Here is a 16,982-nt window from a genome sequence, read left to right as displayed (position 1 = left end):
GAAGTCTTAAAAGAGCAACACTCCGATGCAGAAATTACAGAGCCCGAACCACCAAAAAAGAAAATCAGCCTTCTGTTGGTGGCATCAGATTATGAAAATGAACATGCGCTGATCTGCACTGCTTTGGATTGTTGAGCAAAGCCTGTCATCAGCATGGACGCACGTCCTCTGGAATGGTGAATAAAGCATGAGGGACATATGAATCTTAAGTGCATCTGGCATGTAAATACCTTGCAATGCCAGCTGCAACAGTGTCATGTGAATGCCTATTCTCACTTTCAGGTGACATTGTGAACAAGAAGCAGGGAGCATTATTTCTGCAAATGTAAACAAACTTGTTTGTCTGAGCGATCGACTGAACAACGAGTAGGACTGAGTGGACTTGTGGGCTCTAAAGTTTGACATTGTTTTATTTTTGAGTGAGGTTATTTCTTGTACATAATTCTACATTTGTAAATTCAACTTTCATGATAAAGAGATTGCACTACAGTACTTGTATTAGGTGAATTGAAAAATACTATTTCTTTTGTTTTTACAGTGCTAATATTTGTAATAAAAATAAATATGAAGTGAGCACTGTACACTTTGTATTCTGTATTGTAATTGAAATCAATATATTTTAAAATGTAGAAAACATCCACAAATATTTAAATAACTGGTATTCTATTATTGTTTAACAGTGAGATTAATCATGATTAATTTTTGTAATCGCTTGACAGTCCTAATTCTAATACTTGCAACAAACAGGCTATGAGCTATTTGAAGAGCAAAAACAAAATTGTGACTAATCTAGAATTATGAATAGATTCAAAACTTCTGTGATCTTCTCACAAACAGAAAAAGAGGTGAACGTCAACACATAAATTCTTCCTTGTGATATATTCATCGTAGCTCTTTTAAGATATAAACATGAAAAGGCTACAGACAGGGCATTCTCAGTAGAGGAGATTCAATTCAGACATTTTAAGGCCAAGGAACTATTGTGATAATCTAGTCTGGAAATCACGTCTCCAACTGGTCTGAGAGTACGAGATTGGTTACCTTTTTGACATAGTGTATAACACATCTCTTTTGAAGGCCCTTTTCCGAAAGTGTGAATAGATAAGTCATTGCATGTTTGCAACTCATTTGTTTTTATTTTGGCAGATGTTCACATTGATTTCAAGGAGGAAGGATCAGGCACAAGATCATTTTTACATAGGTGCCCAGATTATTGTGTAAGTATAAATGAACACCCTTCTTTTCTGCCATTTCATTCACTCAAAAACTCTGAGAAATTCTGTGTTAGATGTGAAATCCTGGCCCTATTGAAATCAATGGGAGTTTTGCCACTGGCTTCAGTGGGCCAGAATTTCACCCTATGTCTCCATTCTAAAGTAAAACATGTTTTGTGTGGAAAGTTTAATGAAAACTGGTTCTGCCTCTTTGAGGGTGAGAAATGACACATTCTTCCTATTTTTTAAGCTTTTTTTCTGCTCACCATCTTTTTCCCTGCAGAAAAATAACTGAAAAACCAAGCTTCAAAATTGGCATGTGAAAAGTTATCAGTGAGGATTGATGATTCGCCAATTTTTTAAAAAACTTTAAGATAAAGTTATGAGCACTTAAGGTCATGAGCCTGAGCTGGCACAACAGACAATTTCTGTAAATTATAACTAAGTTGCGACTGGAGGACAGAGAGACTGGGCACATATGTGCAGCTGGGGCCAAATTCTTCAAACAATCCCTATTCAGCGATGCACTTAAACACATGCCTACGTCCCATTAAAATCAATGTTAAGCAAGTACCTACATGCTTTACTGAATAGGGATGGATTTAAGCATGTGCTTAAGTGCTTTGCTAATTTGGGGTTGTAGAGAAGTGTGCTTTTTAAACTGCTCAGGACTCCAGCCACCTCCTGCAGAGCTCTTAAATCCTCCAGCAAAGCATTCCTATTCCTATACAACTCCTCAGCTTCCAAGCACAGCAGTCCAAGTCCTGTAGAATCTGAAGTTCCCCAAATCACAGCCCTGCTAAAAGCCCCAGCAAGACAGTGCTGCTTTCATGGAGAAACAAAGTTCCCCAAAACCGCAGCCCCAATGAGGTTTAAGGAAAGTACAGGCTCCACTAATAAAGTCAACAGAACTTGTAAACTATAAGCTTAATCAGAACTAATTGCTGTTTCTTTTTTCTTTAAGGCTTACCTAGGAAATTAAATAGAGAAAAATGAGTTAATGAAATAGTAAAAGCCAGAGAATGTAAAAGTTCAGATTCCAGGTGCTTTAATCCGGCCATTTTCCCCTTCTGTAATTCTTGTCAAATATGAAGCTTTTTGTATTACACTTTATGTCTTTCTATGTTTACCATAAAATGTACAGGCCGCATGGTGGGTTAACATTGCCACTGGATCCTTGACTTTTGCATCTCTTGATGCTTTGTGCTTTTAATTGTGCAATGCTAATGTAGTGTAGCAAAAGTCAAAAAGAGTCTTTGGGCCTATTTAATTCTATATTTGTACAGTGCCTCACAAGACAGTGACACAACCTGATTGGTCTCCGGGCACTATTGGAGTAAGGAAGATAATTAATAATAGTTAATAATTGCTGCTCAATAACTTTATTGAACTAATTATCTGAACTGAGGCTGTTCAGCAGAATTAATGGTATGGCTCATTGCAGGAGACAGTGCCTGAATAGATGTGATAAGCAACTCAGCTCCTGTCTGCAGCTTGCTATAATGATGCCATTACAAAGGGACTTTTAATCGGCTTCAGGCAGGATAAAGAGGCATAGGAGTCATCAATTGTGCAGGGAAGAGCAAAGGACAGAGAAGCAGTTTGGCTGGAGATTTTGAACACAGAACTGTGTTGCACACTGGGACTTGAAGTCTGGTTACTAGTCTGGAAGCTTTGTTTCTGTTCTTCCCACATATTTCTGACTATCTCCACTCATTTCACTTCCAAAGGTGAATAAACCTCTCCAGACTTGACTGTTTGGAGGCTGGGTCATTGACATTCCTGCAGATTTTTGCAGTTAATATGTATACGGTATATTCATTCATACTGTATATATTTATGTAATATCCATACTGATGTATATTTCTATCAATGTATGTATTCCATAGGGATATGTGTATTATTTAGATATAGCTGTGTCCATACTTACACACTATCAGATAAAATGTGTGTGCTCTCACACTTTTTTATTAAGTGCCATTAATGTCAACCATATAATGTCATTTTCTTTTACTCTCTCAATACATTCTCTTTCATTATTTTTATGACGATTATTATTACATTCCTTGAAGGTTATCTGAAGAGAATGATCAGTGAAATGGAGCAAAACACATATGTATATGGAGGATGAATATAAGTGCCTGTACTCCTCTTGATTGAGAAAAACAACTAACCACCCATTTCTGCTGGGTAAGCAAATTATCTTTCATAGAAGATTAGGGTTGGAAGAGACTCAGGAGGTCATCTAAGCCAACCCCCTGCTCAAAGCAGGACCAACCCTAACTAAATACTAATTTGAATTTCATTCTTTCCCCCAGTAAATTGAGCTAGAAGAGGGAAAGGGAAAGGCAGATTTCTGAAATATTTTAAGAAATTGATCATGAAAAACAGGTCCTGTGACTATGGCTATTGGTACCCTGACTGACAAAGTACACAGCTATGATCGCTCCTACAGAGAACTGAAGGCTGCCCTCAGGAAATTCCTTGAAACAACTAACCCTCTATGAGAACAAGTACAATTAACTAAGACTCTCTACCCGGGATAACTTGGGTATCATTTTTATTTTTGAGAGAGATTGTGATCATTAACCACCTTGTAATATAGTTTTAAGGAGTAATCAATACTCTTTATGTAGGTGTGCAGATATAAACAGTTTTTTTGTTTTGTTTTTTCAGTTTTTTTTTAAATGAGTGTTTGGAGAGAGTTTGGACAAACATGGGAATTACCTTGGATACTTTTTGCTAATTGACGTTAGCAGTGCCTCATTGACTTTGAGAGAGGAGCTGTTGAGTGAAGGATGTCTAGAAGGATATCCAAAACCTTCTGAACACAGCTAATAAAATGTCTAAGTTCTTAGCAGCATGGCTGAAGGCCGGAGATTCCTTGAGGGAGGGCTTTTAGGTGAGAATCTTTTCTTTAAGGAAACTAACACCTCTTCTTTATTCTCCTCAGACCTTATCAATGAGTTCAGTGGAATCCCCTTGACCAGGGAAAGTCACTACAGGTTAGTGAAGCTGTTTTGGACAAGTCAAAAGCAGATGAACCCAAGAAAGGTGAATGGTCAGGTGATGGATTACATAACTAATACTATGATAAAGAATGCCTACACCAAACGTATGCTAGCAGAACCACACTGGACTGAAGGGTGGAGAGGAAGGTCGCTGAGTATCAAACAATAAAGATTTAGAAAAACAACATGCACATACCCTGAGGGACTATGATGGGTGTATTGACATCTCTAGGTCGCATGCAGCCATCTCTGCCTCGAGTATTAAAGTGATGTTAATGCAGTTCTTAATATACCTGAGGTATGCATGGTCTGTTTATGGTAAAATTTTCTTAAGCCTGGTCTACACTAAAAAGTTAGGTTGACACAGTTACATCACTCAAGGGTGTGAAAAACCCATACATACCCCCTGAGTGATGTAGTCAAGTCCATTTAACCCCTTGTGTAGACAGCGCTACATCAATGGAAGAATTTTTCTGTTGACCTAGCTACTGCCTCTCAGGGAGGTGGATTACCTCCGCCTATGGAAGAAGTGCAGCTGTGCTACTGTAGCATTTCAAGTGTAGACAGGCTCTCAATCATCATTCATGGACCAATTTCTCTCTCTCTACATATATATATATATATATATACATATATGAAATGTATGGAAGAATGCCACTTGAAATATATGGAAGAATGATACTTGAGGTTTGACCAAAAAGAATAAAATAAAAATATGAAACTTGCATTGTGTAAAAGAAATTTAATAAAAAACAAGCAAGGATGATTCTGTGGTCATGGCAGTGGACTCGGACTCATGACATCTGGGTTAAATCCCCATTTCTGTCACATTTCCTGTGTAACCTTGACCAAATCCCATGCCAATCTCTCTGTTCCTTAGCTGTAAAGCAGGGATGATAATATTCTTAGCTCACAAGGTCATGCTGAAAATAAAGGTATTAATGATTGAGACACACTCAGAGTGATGGCACACACATAAATATCCAGATAAGTGGAAAATGAACTCTGAGAAACTTTTAAGCCCTGCTGGACAGCCTGTTTAAAAAATACAAAAATCTTAGAGGCAGTTTTTCATGCTCTAGTATCCATAAGCTATACTACTGGTTCAACTCCAATTAGCCCACATTGAAATCAATATCCCCAACCAACTACAAAATTCCAGGTATTCTTTTCATCAGACATGAACTTTTCAAGCATGTGGTTGCTGAGAAGTGAATGGAGGACAACCCATGTGTATAAAGTATGACAAATAGGAGAGTCATTTTGAAATCCTGAATTCACTACATTCACTATTACTTTTGACTTCATGTAATGCATTTGCAAAGCCATAAATCAATTTCATTCCATCAGGCTCAGAGAGAGGTAAAAAATGGAGCTGATAATTGGTCTGCCCAAAGAAAGAAACAGGAATGATATATATAATTCGGTATATTTTAAGGGGGGAAAAACCCTGATGTGTTATGTTATATGAGGCTAATACAAATAATAATTTAAATATAAATTAGTTTCCACTCTCATTATTCTAGGGTTTCATTAGTCAGAAATATGTGATATGCAGACAGATGTGGAAACTGACACAGTGATGTATGTTTGCTGTCATTAATTTACCTCAGGCAAGTGACCTAGTCAAATAGCACTTAATGTTACATAAAATTTGCTGTGTTTTGCATGTATTCTGCTGGATGCTGATTTGAATACTGTTGTATCTTATTAAATCTGACTAGAGATGCACCTCAAGTCTGCCTTTACAAATAGACCAAGTTCTGCAATCAAACTTGTTGTGAGGATCCGCAGGTCCTGAACCTCGGCCCCCCCAGCCAGTGTCTCTACCAGTGACTGGAGCATTGGGAGCCCTCAGGCCTTACATTCCACTAAAGGTACCACCCGTAGGGACCTGACTGGAGGAGCTTCGGAATCCCTGATTGGGCCAGGTGCACTATTCAAGTTACAAAAACACAGGAAGTTGTCTGTGCCAAAAGGTGGATCCTAGCTTGAAGGCTGCTTCAGACCTTGCTGTGTATGCTACCTCACTCGTGGTCTCACCTCAGGTTCCTAACTTGGACCCCATCCTGTTCCTGGCTCCTGCCCTCAGCCTTATTCCAGTCCCTGAACCCTGTTGCTCTGTTTCGGACTGCTCTGGCTCTCACCCTAGAGTGCAGTTCTTTGGCTTCTGACTCAGCATTGACACTCGGCTCCTGTTTCCTGTCTAATCCTGGCTTCAACTTTTGGCTCTGACACCTGGCTCCTGGTTCAGACCTGCCTATTGGTCTCTGGTTCCTGAACACAGAGGTGATCACCAAGCCAGACCACCCACGTCCTGGTTGCTGGTAGCAGTCTTCCACAATCTTCTGTTCATATAAGTGGAAACAATACTATGTATTTTAAAATAGTAATTAACTAAACAAGAAGACCTCAGTAAGACTGACATTGTCCACTGGACTCTGATCCAGTTGAAAGGAAAAAGAAATTAGATGAGTTGACAATGTAAAATTATTTTCAACACATGTGTCAACATCTTCACAGAACACAAAAGCTTCAGCTAAAGCTATTTGGTAGAGATGACCTGATTCATTTGGAATTGGTTTGCTTAATTAAATAGAAGAAACTGTACACCTTCACACAAAAGAGAAATTGATATTACTCTTCACTTCTAACTGAAAGAAAATAGGAAAACATAATGAACAAAAGGATGCTGGCAAGAGCTGGTCAGTGCAATAGTCTTTTCTTTCAACTACATTTCCAGTTTTCAGAGTATCAGCCGTGTTGGTCTGTATCCGCAAAAAGAACAGAAGTACTTGTGGCACCTTAGAGACTAACAGATTTATTTGAGCATAAACTTTCGTGGGCTAAAACCCACTTCATCAGATGCATGCAGTGGAAAATACAGTAGGAATATATATATATATATATATATATATATACACACACACACACACACAGAGAACATGAAACAATGGGTGTTATCATACACACTATAACGAGAGTGATCAGTTAAGGTGAGCTATTACCAGCAGGAGAGAAAAAAACAAACAAAAAAACCCAACCTTTTCTGGTGATAATCAAGATGGGCCATTTCCAGCAGTTGACAAGAATGCGTGAGAAACAGTAGGGGGGAAAAAAACATGGGGAAATAGTTTTACTTTGTGTAATGACACATCCACTCCCAATCTTTATTCAAGCCTAATTTAATGGTGTCCAGTTTGCAAATTAATTCCAATTCACCAGTCTCTCATTGGAGTCTGTTTCTGAAGTTTTTTGTTGTAATATTGCGACTTTTAGATCTGTAATCAAGTGACCAAGGAGATTGAAGTGTTCTCTGACTGGTTTTTTGAATGTTATAATTCTTGACATCTGATTTGTTACCATTTATTCTTTTTACATAGAGATTGTTCAGTTTGGCCAATGTACATGGCAGAGGGGCATTGCTGGCACATGATGGTATATATCACATTGGTAGATGTGCAGGTGAAAGAGCCTCTGATAGTGTGGCTGATGTGATTAGGCCCTATGATGGTGTCCTCTGAATAGATATGTGGACACAGTTGGCAACGGGCTTTGTTGCAAGGATAGATTCCTGGGTTAGTGTTTTTGTTGTGTGGTGTATGGTTGCTGGTGAGTATTTGCTTCAGGTTGGGGGGCTGTCTGTAAGCAAGGACTGGCTTGTCTCCCAAGATCTGTGAGAGTGATGGGTCGTCCTTCAGGATAGGTTGTAGATCCTTGATGATGCGTTGGAGAGGTTTTAGTTGGGGGCTGAAGGTGACGGCTAGTGGTGTTCTGTTACTTCCTTTGTTAGGCCTGTCCTGTAGTAGGTGACTTCTGGCTCTGACAATCTGTTTCTTCACTTCAGCAGGTGGGTACTGTAGTTGTAAGAATGCTTGATAGAGATCTTGTAGGTGTTTGTCTCTGTCTGAGGGGTTGGAGCAAATGCAGTTGTATGCTGTAGACAACGGATTGTGTGGTGTGGTTTGGATGAAAGTTGGAGGCATGTAGGTAAGTAAAGCGGTCAGTAGGTTTCCAGTATAGGGTGGTGTTTATGTGACCATCACTTATTAGCACTGTAGTGTCCAGGAAGTGACTCTCTTGTGTGGACTGGTCCATGCTGAGGTTGATGGTGGGATGGAAATTGTTGAAATCATGGTGGAATTCCTCAAGGGCTTCTTTTCCATGGGTCCAGATTATGAAGATGTCATCAATGTAGCACAAGTAGGGTAGGGACATTAGGGACAAAGCGCAGGAAGTGTTGTTCTAAGTCAGCCATAAAAATGTTGGCATACTGTGGGGCCATGCCCAAGAAACTCCGAGAAAAAGCACAAGAGCAAATCCGCACAAACACACCCCTAGAACTGTGACCAGGGGTATTCTATCTGCTACCCAAGATCCATAAACCTGGAAATCCTGGATGCCCCATCATCTCAGGCATTGGCACCCTGACAGCAGGATTGTCTGGCTATGTAGACTGCCTACTGAGGCCCTACACTGCCTTTGAAACACCACTGACTTCCTGAGGAAACTACAATCAATCCGTGATCTTCCTGAAAACACCATCCTAGCCACTATGGATGTAGAAGCCGTCTACACCAACATTCCACATATAGATGGACTACAAGCTGTCAGGAACAGTATCCCCGATAATGTCACGGCAAACCTGGTGGCTGAACTTTGTGACTTTGTCCTCACCCATAACTATTTCACATTTGGGGACAATATATACCTTCAAATCAGTGGCACTGCTATGGGTACCCGCATGGCCCCACAGTATGCCAACATTTTTATGGCTGACTTAGAACAACGCTTCCTCAGCTCCGTCCCCTAAAGCCCCTACTCTACTTGTGCTACATTGATGACATCTTCATCATCTAGACCCATGGAAAAGGAACCTATCCTTGCAACAAAACCCATTGCCAACTGTGTCCATAGCTATTCAGAGGACACCATCATGGGGCCTAATCACATCAGCCACACTATCAGAGGCTCGTTCACCTGCACATCTACCAATGTGATATACACCATCATGTGCCAGCAATGCCCCTCTGCCATGTACATTGGCCAAACCGGACAGTCTCTATGTAAAAGCATAAATGGACACAAATCAGATGTCAAGAATTATAACATTCAAAAACCAATCGGAGAACACGTTAATCTCTTTCGTCACTCGATTACAGACCTAAAAGTCGCAATATTACAACAAAAACAATTCAAAAATAGACTCCAATGAGAGACTGCTGAATTGGAATTAATTTGCAAACTGGACACCATTAAATTAGGCTTGAATAAAGACTGGGAGTGGATGTATCGTTACACAAAGTACAACTATTTCCCCATGTTTATTTTCCCCCCCTACTGTTTCTCACACATTCTTGTCAACTGCTGGAAATGGCCCATCTTGATTATCATTACAAAAGGTTGGGTTTTTTTTTCTCTCCTGTTGGTAATAGCTCACCTTAACTGATCACTCTCGTTATAGTGTGTATGATAACACCCATTGTTTCATGTTCTCTGTGTATACATATATAGAACACACATATATATATCTTCCTACTGTATTTTCCACTGCATGCATTCGATGAAGTGGGTTTTAGCCCATGAAAGCTTATGCTCAAATAAATTTGTTAGTCTCTAAGGTGCCACAAGTACTCCTGTTCATTTTACATTTCCAGTGTTGACTCACACTCCTGTACCAAATTAATACAAATAATTTTAAAGAGAAATAAAGAAAGAGTTTAAAAAAACACGTCCCAATAAGGTAGAATAGACATAATGTCTACACTACAAAAGCAAGTAATTTCATGACCTTACTTTGTGCAATCCATATCCCTCCCTTCCCCTTCCCACCTTGTCTGCTGCCATTTAGGACTTTGTCATGAGGGCCTGGTCCTAAAGATTATTCATACAGTGTTTGTAGGATCAGTCCCATAAACTGAAAGTACCATACCAGATCTTCAATTGGTATAAATCAATGTAACGCCGATAAGCCAATGAAGTTCTGCCAGTTGAAACCACTGAAGATCCAGCTCCATTTTTTATATTTGTCTCTATATCAACAAACATCCATATTGTATGGTGCTGTGTTAATAAACATGCAGAATATACAGTACATGTGGGAAGTACATCACAAACGAGGTGATTGCTGGTGAACATGCTAATGCCTCGTGGCCATTTGCAGAAGTTCAACACCACACCTCATTATCTAACTGCAGTAACTAGCATATTTGATGGTCTTTGTTGCTAATAGTAGAGTCAAACCCAAGAAAATGGAAGGAAGGAAGTCTCATAGCACTCATTTGTTACTGCTATAGAGGGCCTTTAAGCCACAGGGTGAGGCAACCAGGCTTCTGAGTCCTTATCAAACCTAATAAAAAAAGAATGATTGGGCATATGACACGTCCACAGGCTTCAAGAGGTTAAAATAAACAGCACAAAAGGAGGGTGCATGGAAGCATTTTCCAGCACAAGCAACAGGCATATGCAGCATCAAATGAGTAGTGTTTTATGAGCATGCCAATATCTTTTGAAATGGACTATTTGGGAGAGAGAGAGTTGCATGTTGAGAAAATAGCTACTATGTTCACATTATGTATACAGTAGCTATAGACATTTGCCGCAATAGGAAGGTTAGGATCAAGGGGGCTTTCAGGAGGTGAAGATGAGAAAGTTAGCAAGGGCTAAACTGTGCAGCACTTTCAACAATAAATCAAATATTGGTATGTGTTTTTTTATAAAATCTCACCATAGTTCTGAGGCCCAGCCTCACCTCTTTGGCCATCTCCAGATAGGAAAGGGAAAGAAGAACAGGGAATAAAAATGGATCAAAATAGTGATGCTAATAGTATACTTAATATTTTACTCTTTTTAATAAACATTTTCTGCCATATGTCTAACGTCGGTGTTTGTTTTGGTGACAGTATATCATATTCTAGCAAGATAGCCCCATTGCAGCCAGAGTCACATGCTAAAATAAAGCCTATTTTTCATGAGGCAATACATAGACCATCTAAAACTGTAGTGTGATCAGATAGGTTGATTGGCTCTCTGTAACCCTTTCATCATTCTGATATTTAAAAAAAAATTGAATTCACTAAGGGCCTGATCCAAAACACATTGAAATCTATTGGAGTTTTTCCATTGTCTTCAGGGGGCCTTGGGTCATGTCCTAAATCATTGGATGTTGACATATAAAGTGCTTGATTCTGCATTCTGTTAGGGCTGTACCTGTACATCCTGACTTGCACCAGTGAAGGAGCTGGCATAGCAGAGCCATGCTCTGTCATACCCCTTACCCTCTCCATCCTGTCCAGGCCCCACCGCTGAAACACCCACTTTTGCCCATTATGCTGGGAGCATTGAAGGCAGCTGGCAGAGGTCACAGAGGGGTCTCTTCCACCAGCTTTATGCCCATGGAGAGTTTCCCTGCACACGTGGAATACTTCACTAGCCATCTCAGAGTTCTTGTAAGTCACTTTGATCTTATCCAGTGCAAATCAATCTTAGCGAACTGGGCAATCTAGCCTAACGTCCATAGTGGTCTCCAATAAAAGCTAGATTTTCAAAAGTGCTCAGCATGCACCATCTGAAAACAGCTCCACTCCCATTTAGGCACCAACAGATTTTCAAAAAAGCTCAACACAGTGAAAGTTGCAATGGGAGCTGCTGGGTGCTGAACACTTCTCAAAATCTGGTCCTTATTTAGTGCCTAAATGGGAGCTGAGCTCTTTCAGAAACCTGGCCGCGTTGCAGGTGCTGAATTTGTGAAAATCAGGCCCTATATGTCAACTTTTACCAACAATTATGACATGTTAATATTTGAGATTCCTCAGTATTTCTCTGTGTTTAGGATGGGGAAAAATAACTTACCTCAGATACTGGAAAGTAAGTTGAGATCTATATAATTTTATAGTTTTATATAATTCTAAATATAATTATATACAGGTATAATATAATTATTCTTACTAGTGGTGATGCTTGTGAAATTTAACGGTCACGATAATAATAGAACTAGGAAATAATTTTGTTTTTTGGTGGGAGTGAGTTCTAGCTCTAAATATGTTGTTTTCAAAAACAACCTTTCGGGCCTGATTACTTTCTAAGTGGCTCTTAGTAATCTGTTGTCAATAGCTTTTAAAATACTGAAGGTATTTACGTTAAAAATGTGTTACTATAACATTTTTTTTTGCCAGAAAGTAATTATGCCCCGATCCAGCACAACCCTGCAGCACATGCATACCTTTCAGTACATGATTAATCCAGGCTGACTTCAAAGAACCTAAGGCTTGATCCTCCATCATTAAAGTTAATGGGAGCCTTTCCATTGATTTGAATGGCAGCAGAATCAAGACTCTACTCATGCACTTAAAATTAAGTATGTGCTTAAATGATTTGTTGGATCAAGGCCTCAGGCTTTACAAACCTCAATGTGGGGAAACACTGTTACATTTCATTTTTTAAATTCTGATTCAAATATATGTTTTAATTATCATTGAACATTCACTGTCAAAACAATCAACTTGGAAATACCACTGTGAGCTGAGATAAAACACAACAACAACAACAAAAAGGCCTTCAACGCACAGTGTCAGGAACCTAACTAGCTACAACCCCAAGTTCAGCAAGATACTTAAGCACATGCCAAACTTTAATCACATGATTAACCCCACTGACCTCAATGGGAACACACTGTAATTAAAGTTAAGCACATACTCAAGTTGCTTGCTGAACTGAGACTTTAAATGGTGTTGTTTCTAACAGCATGCCTCGCACTCCAAGGGGACTTGTTTTATGCTCACTTTTGTCCAGGGATATTTTTTTTCCTAAGAAACATGCTGCTAAATCATGTTCTAGTCTAGACTACCCCTCTAGGACTCTTATAGCAGGATTTCCTAATATGGGTCTCAGACAAGAAACTGCTGCCCCCAAAGGACAGGAAAACCTTAGTGGTACTAAGCTAGCAACAAACATATTTAAATATCACAGTAGCTGGCACAGTTCTGGTCCCAGTGTCAGCAAGCAAAAGAATGACATGTCATCCTCAAGTCACTTAAGGCCCAATCCAAAGACCATTGTGGTCAGTGGTGAGATTCCCATTGACTTCAATGGGCTTTTGATCAGCCCATTTGCTGTGACTAGGTATTGCAGAATATCTGGTTCTGCTCAGAAAAGAGGTGAGTTTTCAGACCATTTATATTGCAATTGTTCAAATAATCAGTAAGAAGTGTATTAAGGCTGTTTAATTCATAATTTCTCAGTTTTTATCAATATCTGTACAAGGGAGAGTACAGATATTTTTTCTCTTCTTTTTGTCTGTACCTCCTCCCTCAAGCTTTGTGTTTTGTCATACAACAGCATGAAGCCCTGCAGCCTAGAGTGATTGATGGTTGCTTCTGAAACCTCATTGCTGGTTTAAAGCTGCTAGTTAAGTGAAGTTTGCCAGTTCTTATGTTCATAGTTAGTCTTGAACCTGTGTTTTCTGGGTGGCATTACAATGCACTATTTTGCCAAAGTTTGTATTATTTAAATTTCCCCCTCAAAAAACTTTATTTATTCTTAGAAAAAGTAGAGTACAATACAGTTGTACAAACAAGTGATCATTTATATGTAACTGAGCAAAAAATGTACAAAGATTTCAGACATGTCAAAATACATAAAAATAATTTAAAAAACAACATAAAATATAAAGAACATACAATGAAGGGAAAATAAAATGTCAGTTCAATTATCTTGTGTTTTCTTTCACCATCAGAAGTAACTGTCCCAAGGGGGAATCAAATAGTCAGAGAAAAAAGATAGCAGCAGAAAGAAGGCAAGTGGAGAAGAAAAGAAAGGTAAGAACAGGAAAGAATAAAGGAAGAGAAAAATTGGTGTAAGTATAAGAACCTTTAATAACCAAAAAGGTGGCTGACACCATACGGAAAATGTGCCAGGACCTATGAAATAATATCTTGTTGGAGATCTGAGGCGAGGTAAACTTGATCCTGATTAGAATTCTCAGCAGTAATCATCTTTGACCCATTATGATCATATTAATAAACTCATATTTCTATTTCCGAGATACAGTGGGTTTCAGGTTACCAATTCCAAAGAGAAAGACTAAAAAGCTAAAGCTGTAAGTGCAGATTTTTTGAGGTAGGTTAAAATAGGTGTGTCCTCATCCAGCAGAGATATATGATGCACTATAGGGAAACTTAAGGCAGAAGATATAAGGCTGTGCATCCCAGTCCAGAGAGATAGGTTGTTGTTTTTTGTTATCCCCTCTCCACAGACCAAATTACCTGTGACTATTTCAGGGCAATTTCATCACCTTCCTCAATCCTGCACAGTTAGAAAGTTTTGCAGAGTGATGACTTGTGGGGTTGCAATAGTATCTATTGAAGTTATTTTGTTGAAAACAGAGTGAAAGCAGTAATGATGACATGATGCTGTTACAAATATATGAGTCAGTTAGTATAATTCTGTTCCTGCTGTGGACAGAGCATTAGATGTCGGCCTCCTTAATCTGAAAAATAGAGGAGAAGGAGAACACTGAGGACAGGAGAAAGAAAAAGACTGCTCGGTAGAATGATTTTACACTGGCTGATTAAAACGATGAGAAATTATAAACCAAGCAGCTTTAATTCACACTGTGATAGTTAAAGAATTGCAAATATATGGTATGAAAGATCCTTAGGGTACTTAAAGGAGAGAGAGGATGCAATATCTAATTGCAATTGAGTAAGATGAAAATGACGTAATTTCCTAGCTAGCAGGACATTAAGGTTCCATGTACACCAGCATTATAACTGTGATTTGTGTCATGTTCCAGTCTCTTCAGATTAAATACATTTATGTTTTATAGTCCACTTCATTCTAGATAAGGAAAGATCGAAAGAGAAATTTGATGAGCAAGTTGTAATAGTGGCAAGATGTGGCTTAACGGCCAATGTGTCAATCTTATCTTCTATAAGTGATGCAATACATTTCAGTTCTTGGCAAAGGAATCATTCTGTAAATAGCTGAAGAAAGTCAATGATTAGCCCAAAGTTGCTAATTCTCCTTAATGTGAAGATGTCACATAATTTGTTTTCTGGGATTAGATTGCACACACAGAGAATTTTACAGGATTTCCATGGTTGACTTTTTTATTCTTCTCAGTTTCAAAGTTTTAGTTATATAGAGTGTAACATTTGATATGGAAAAAAGGGAGGGGGGGGCTACAATGGCTTGATGACTTTGAGGATAGCACAAGAGAATTGTTCTTCTGGGGGGATAGCTGAGGGCAGAAAGACATAGCTGATAAAGTATCGATGGAGCCTGCTAAGTCTATTACAGTTAGCAGCCATGTTGGGTCATAATGGCAGTGAGCATTTGGAAACCATCTTTCAGACTGTCAAATAAATTGAAAAATAGCCAAGACTCGGTGTTGTGGGAAAGCCCTCACAAATTGACTGACCCAAATTATATTCGTTTGTTGAGCTTGTGAAAGACATGAGCAGCAATTGTACTAAAAGGTTACTGGACTTAGGATGCTCTGACCCTCTGTACCTCAAATTAGCACCCTGGAACCACCATATTCACCACTGTGATATTATGATATTTTTGTAGAAAGTATACCTTCTGAGGTATCATTTCAAAAGCCTTGATCTGCTGAACATTAATATCCTTTTGATTGTATGTACTATCATTGTATGTGAAGTTATGAAGTATTGCTATATGTGTTACTGAAATATGTTGTGAAGTTGGGAACACCCACAACAACAAAGTTACAACAAAGGAGTTACAACAAAGGAGTAGCCAGCAACAGCCAGACAGTGTCAATGGCCCATCAACACCCATCAAGAAAAGAATCCACTATCCCAGAGACTTCTCAGAGAGATCACGTATGCAATGGAGACTGCTTGACCAATGGCGACTGCCTGATCCCCATGTGACAACAAGGATCTTTCCAGCAAGCTGGAAGACAGTATAAAAGAAGGAAAGTGATATCATCACTTGGCCTGTCTCCACCCCTTCCACCCATCTCAACATCTGGGAACACATCTGGAAGACAAAAGCTTTAAACTAAGAAAGTTTGGTTCCAGGCTGGAAAGGGAGTTCAGCCTGTATATTGGGGAACTGAAACCTGCTTGTGCCATCTGTCAGGATGAGAAAAGCTGCTTGATTCAACTCTTGGTTAGACTAAAAGTTTAGGATTTAGCAAACATGTTTACTTTTTATTTTCTTAAGTTAACTATCTTTGACCATTATGCCTACCCCTTATAATCACTTAAAAGCTATTTTTCTGTATTTAATAAACATATTTTAATGTTGTATCCTTATAAGTGAGTTTGTGTAAAGTGCTTAGGAAATCTCAGCTCAGGTTACAAAGGCTGGTGCACGTCCACTTTCCTATGAAGAAGTGGTGAACTAAATAACGAAATTACACTGGTCAGGCTTCTGACCCAGTGCAAGACAGTACAGTTCTGGGGTGCGAGGCTGGGGAATTGACTGCAGCTTCCCTGTTAATGGTTCATGAGTGACTGGGAAATCATTCATGTATCAAAGTTGGGGGTGTCCATGCCTGTGTATGTCTGTGTAAAGGGCAGTGCCTGTCAAGGTTTTGCAACTTGACATTAGCATCACAGTGTGAGGGCCAACCCAGGTTGGTGGGTTTGGAGGGCTCAACAGTCCCAAAAGCCAGGTGGCACCCTGGGGACCCCATCACAGAGACACTATTCATTTTCTGAATTTCTTTTACTATGAGAGAGAGACTCTGTTTTCAATATATGTAAGTGATTAATTTATAATGTAG

The 16,982-nt window shown here is 39.1% G+C and overlaps 1 protein-coding gene across 8 annotated transcripts in view; it reads right to left on the bottom strand.

Annotated features, from left to right (window-relative positions):
• The window catches only part of GRID1 (glutamate ionotropic receptor delta type subunit 1), an 825,719-nt gene that overhangs the window by 5,008 nt on the left and 803,729 nt on the right, over positions 1-16,982 (bottom strand). For 7 of the 8 annotated variants that reach the window (XM_073353352.1, XM_073353357.1, XM_073353353.1 and 4 more), the window contains one exon: positions 10,953-10,988. The exons of the other annotated variant lie outside the window; for it this stretch is intronic. In XM_073353352.1, coding sequence (XP_073209453.1) covers positions 10,953-10,988 — 36 coding nt within the window. The remainder of the gene's footprint in view (positions 1-10,952; positions 10,989-16,982) is intronic. 8 annotated transcript variants of the gene reach the window in all.

The sequence above is a fragment of the Lepidochelys kempii genome, chromosome 7 (assembly GCF_965140265.1).
Source record: "Lepidochelys kempii isolate rLepKem1 chromosome 7, rLepKem1.hap2, whole genome shotgun sequence".
NCBI lineage: Eukaryota > Metazoa > Chordata > Testudines > Cheloniidae > Lepidochelys > Lepidochelys kempii.
Note: the sequence above shows the minus strand (reverse complement) of the source record. Positions and strands in the feature narration are given on the sequence as shown.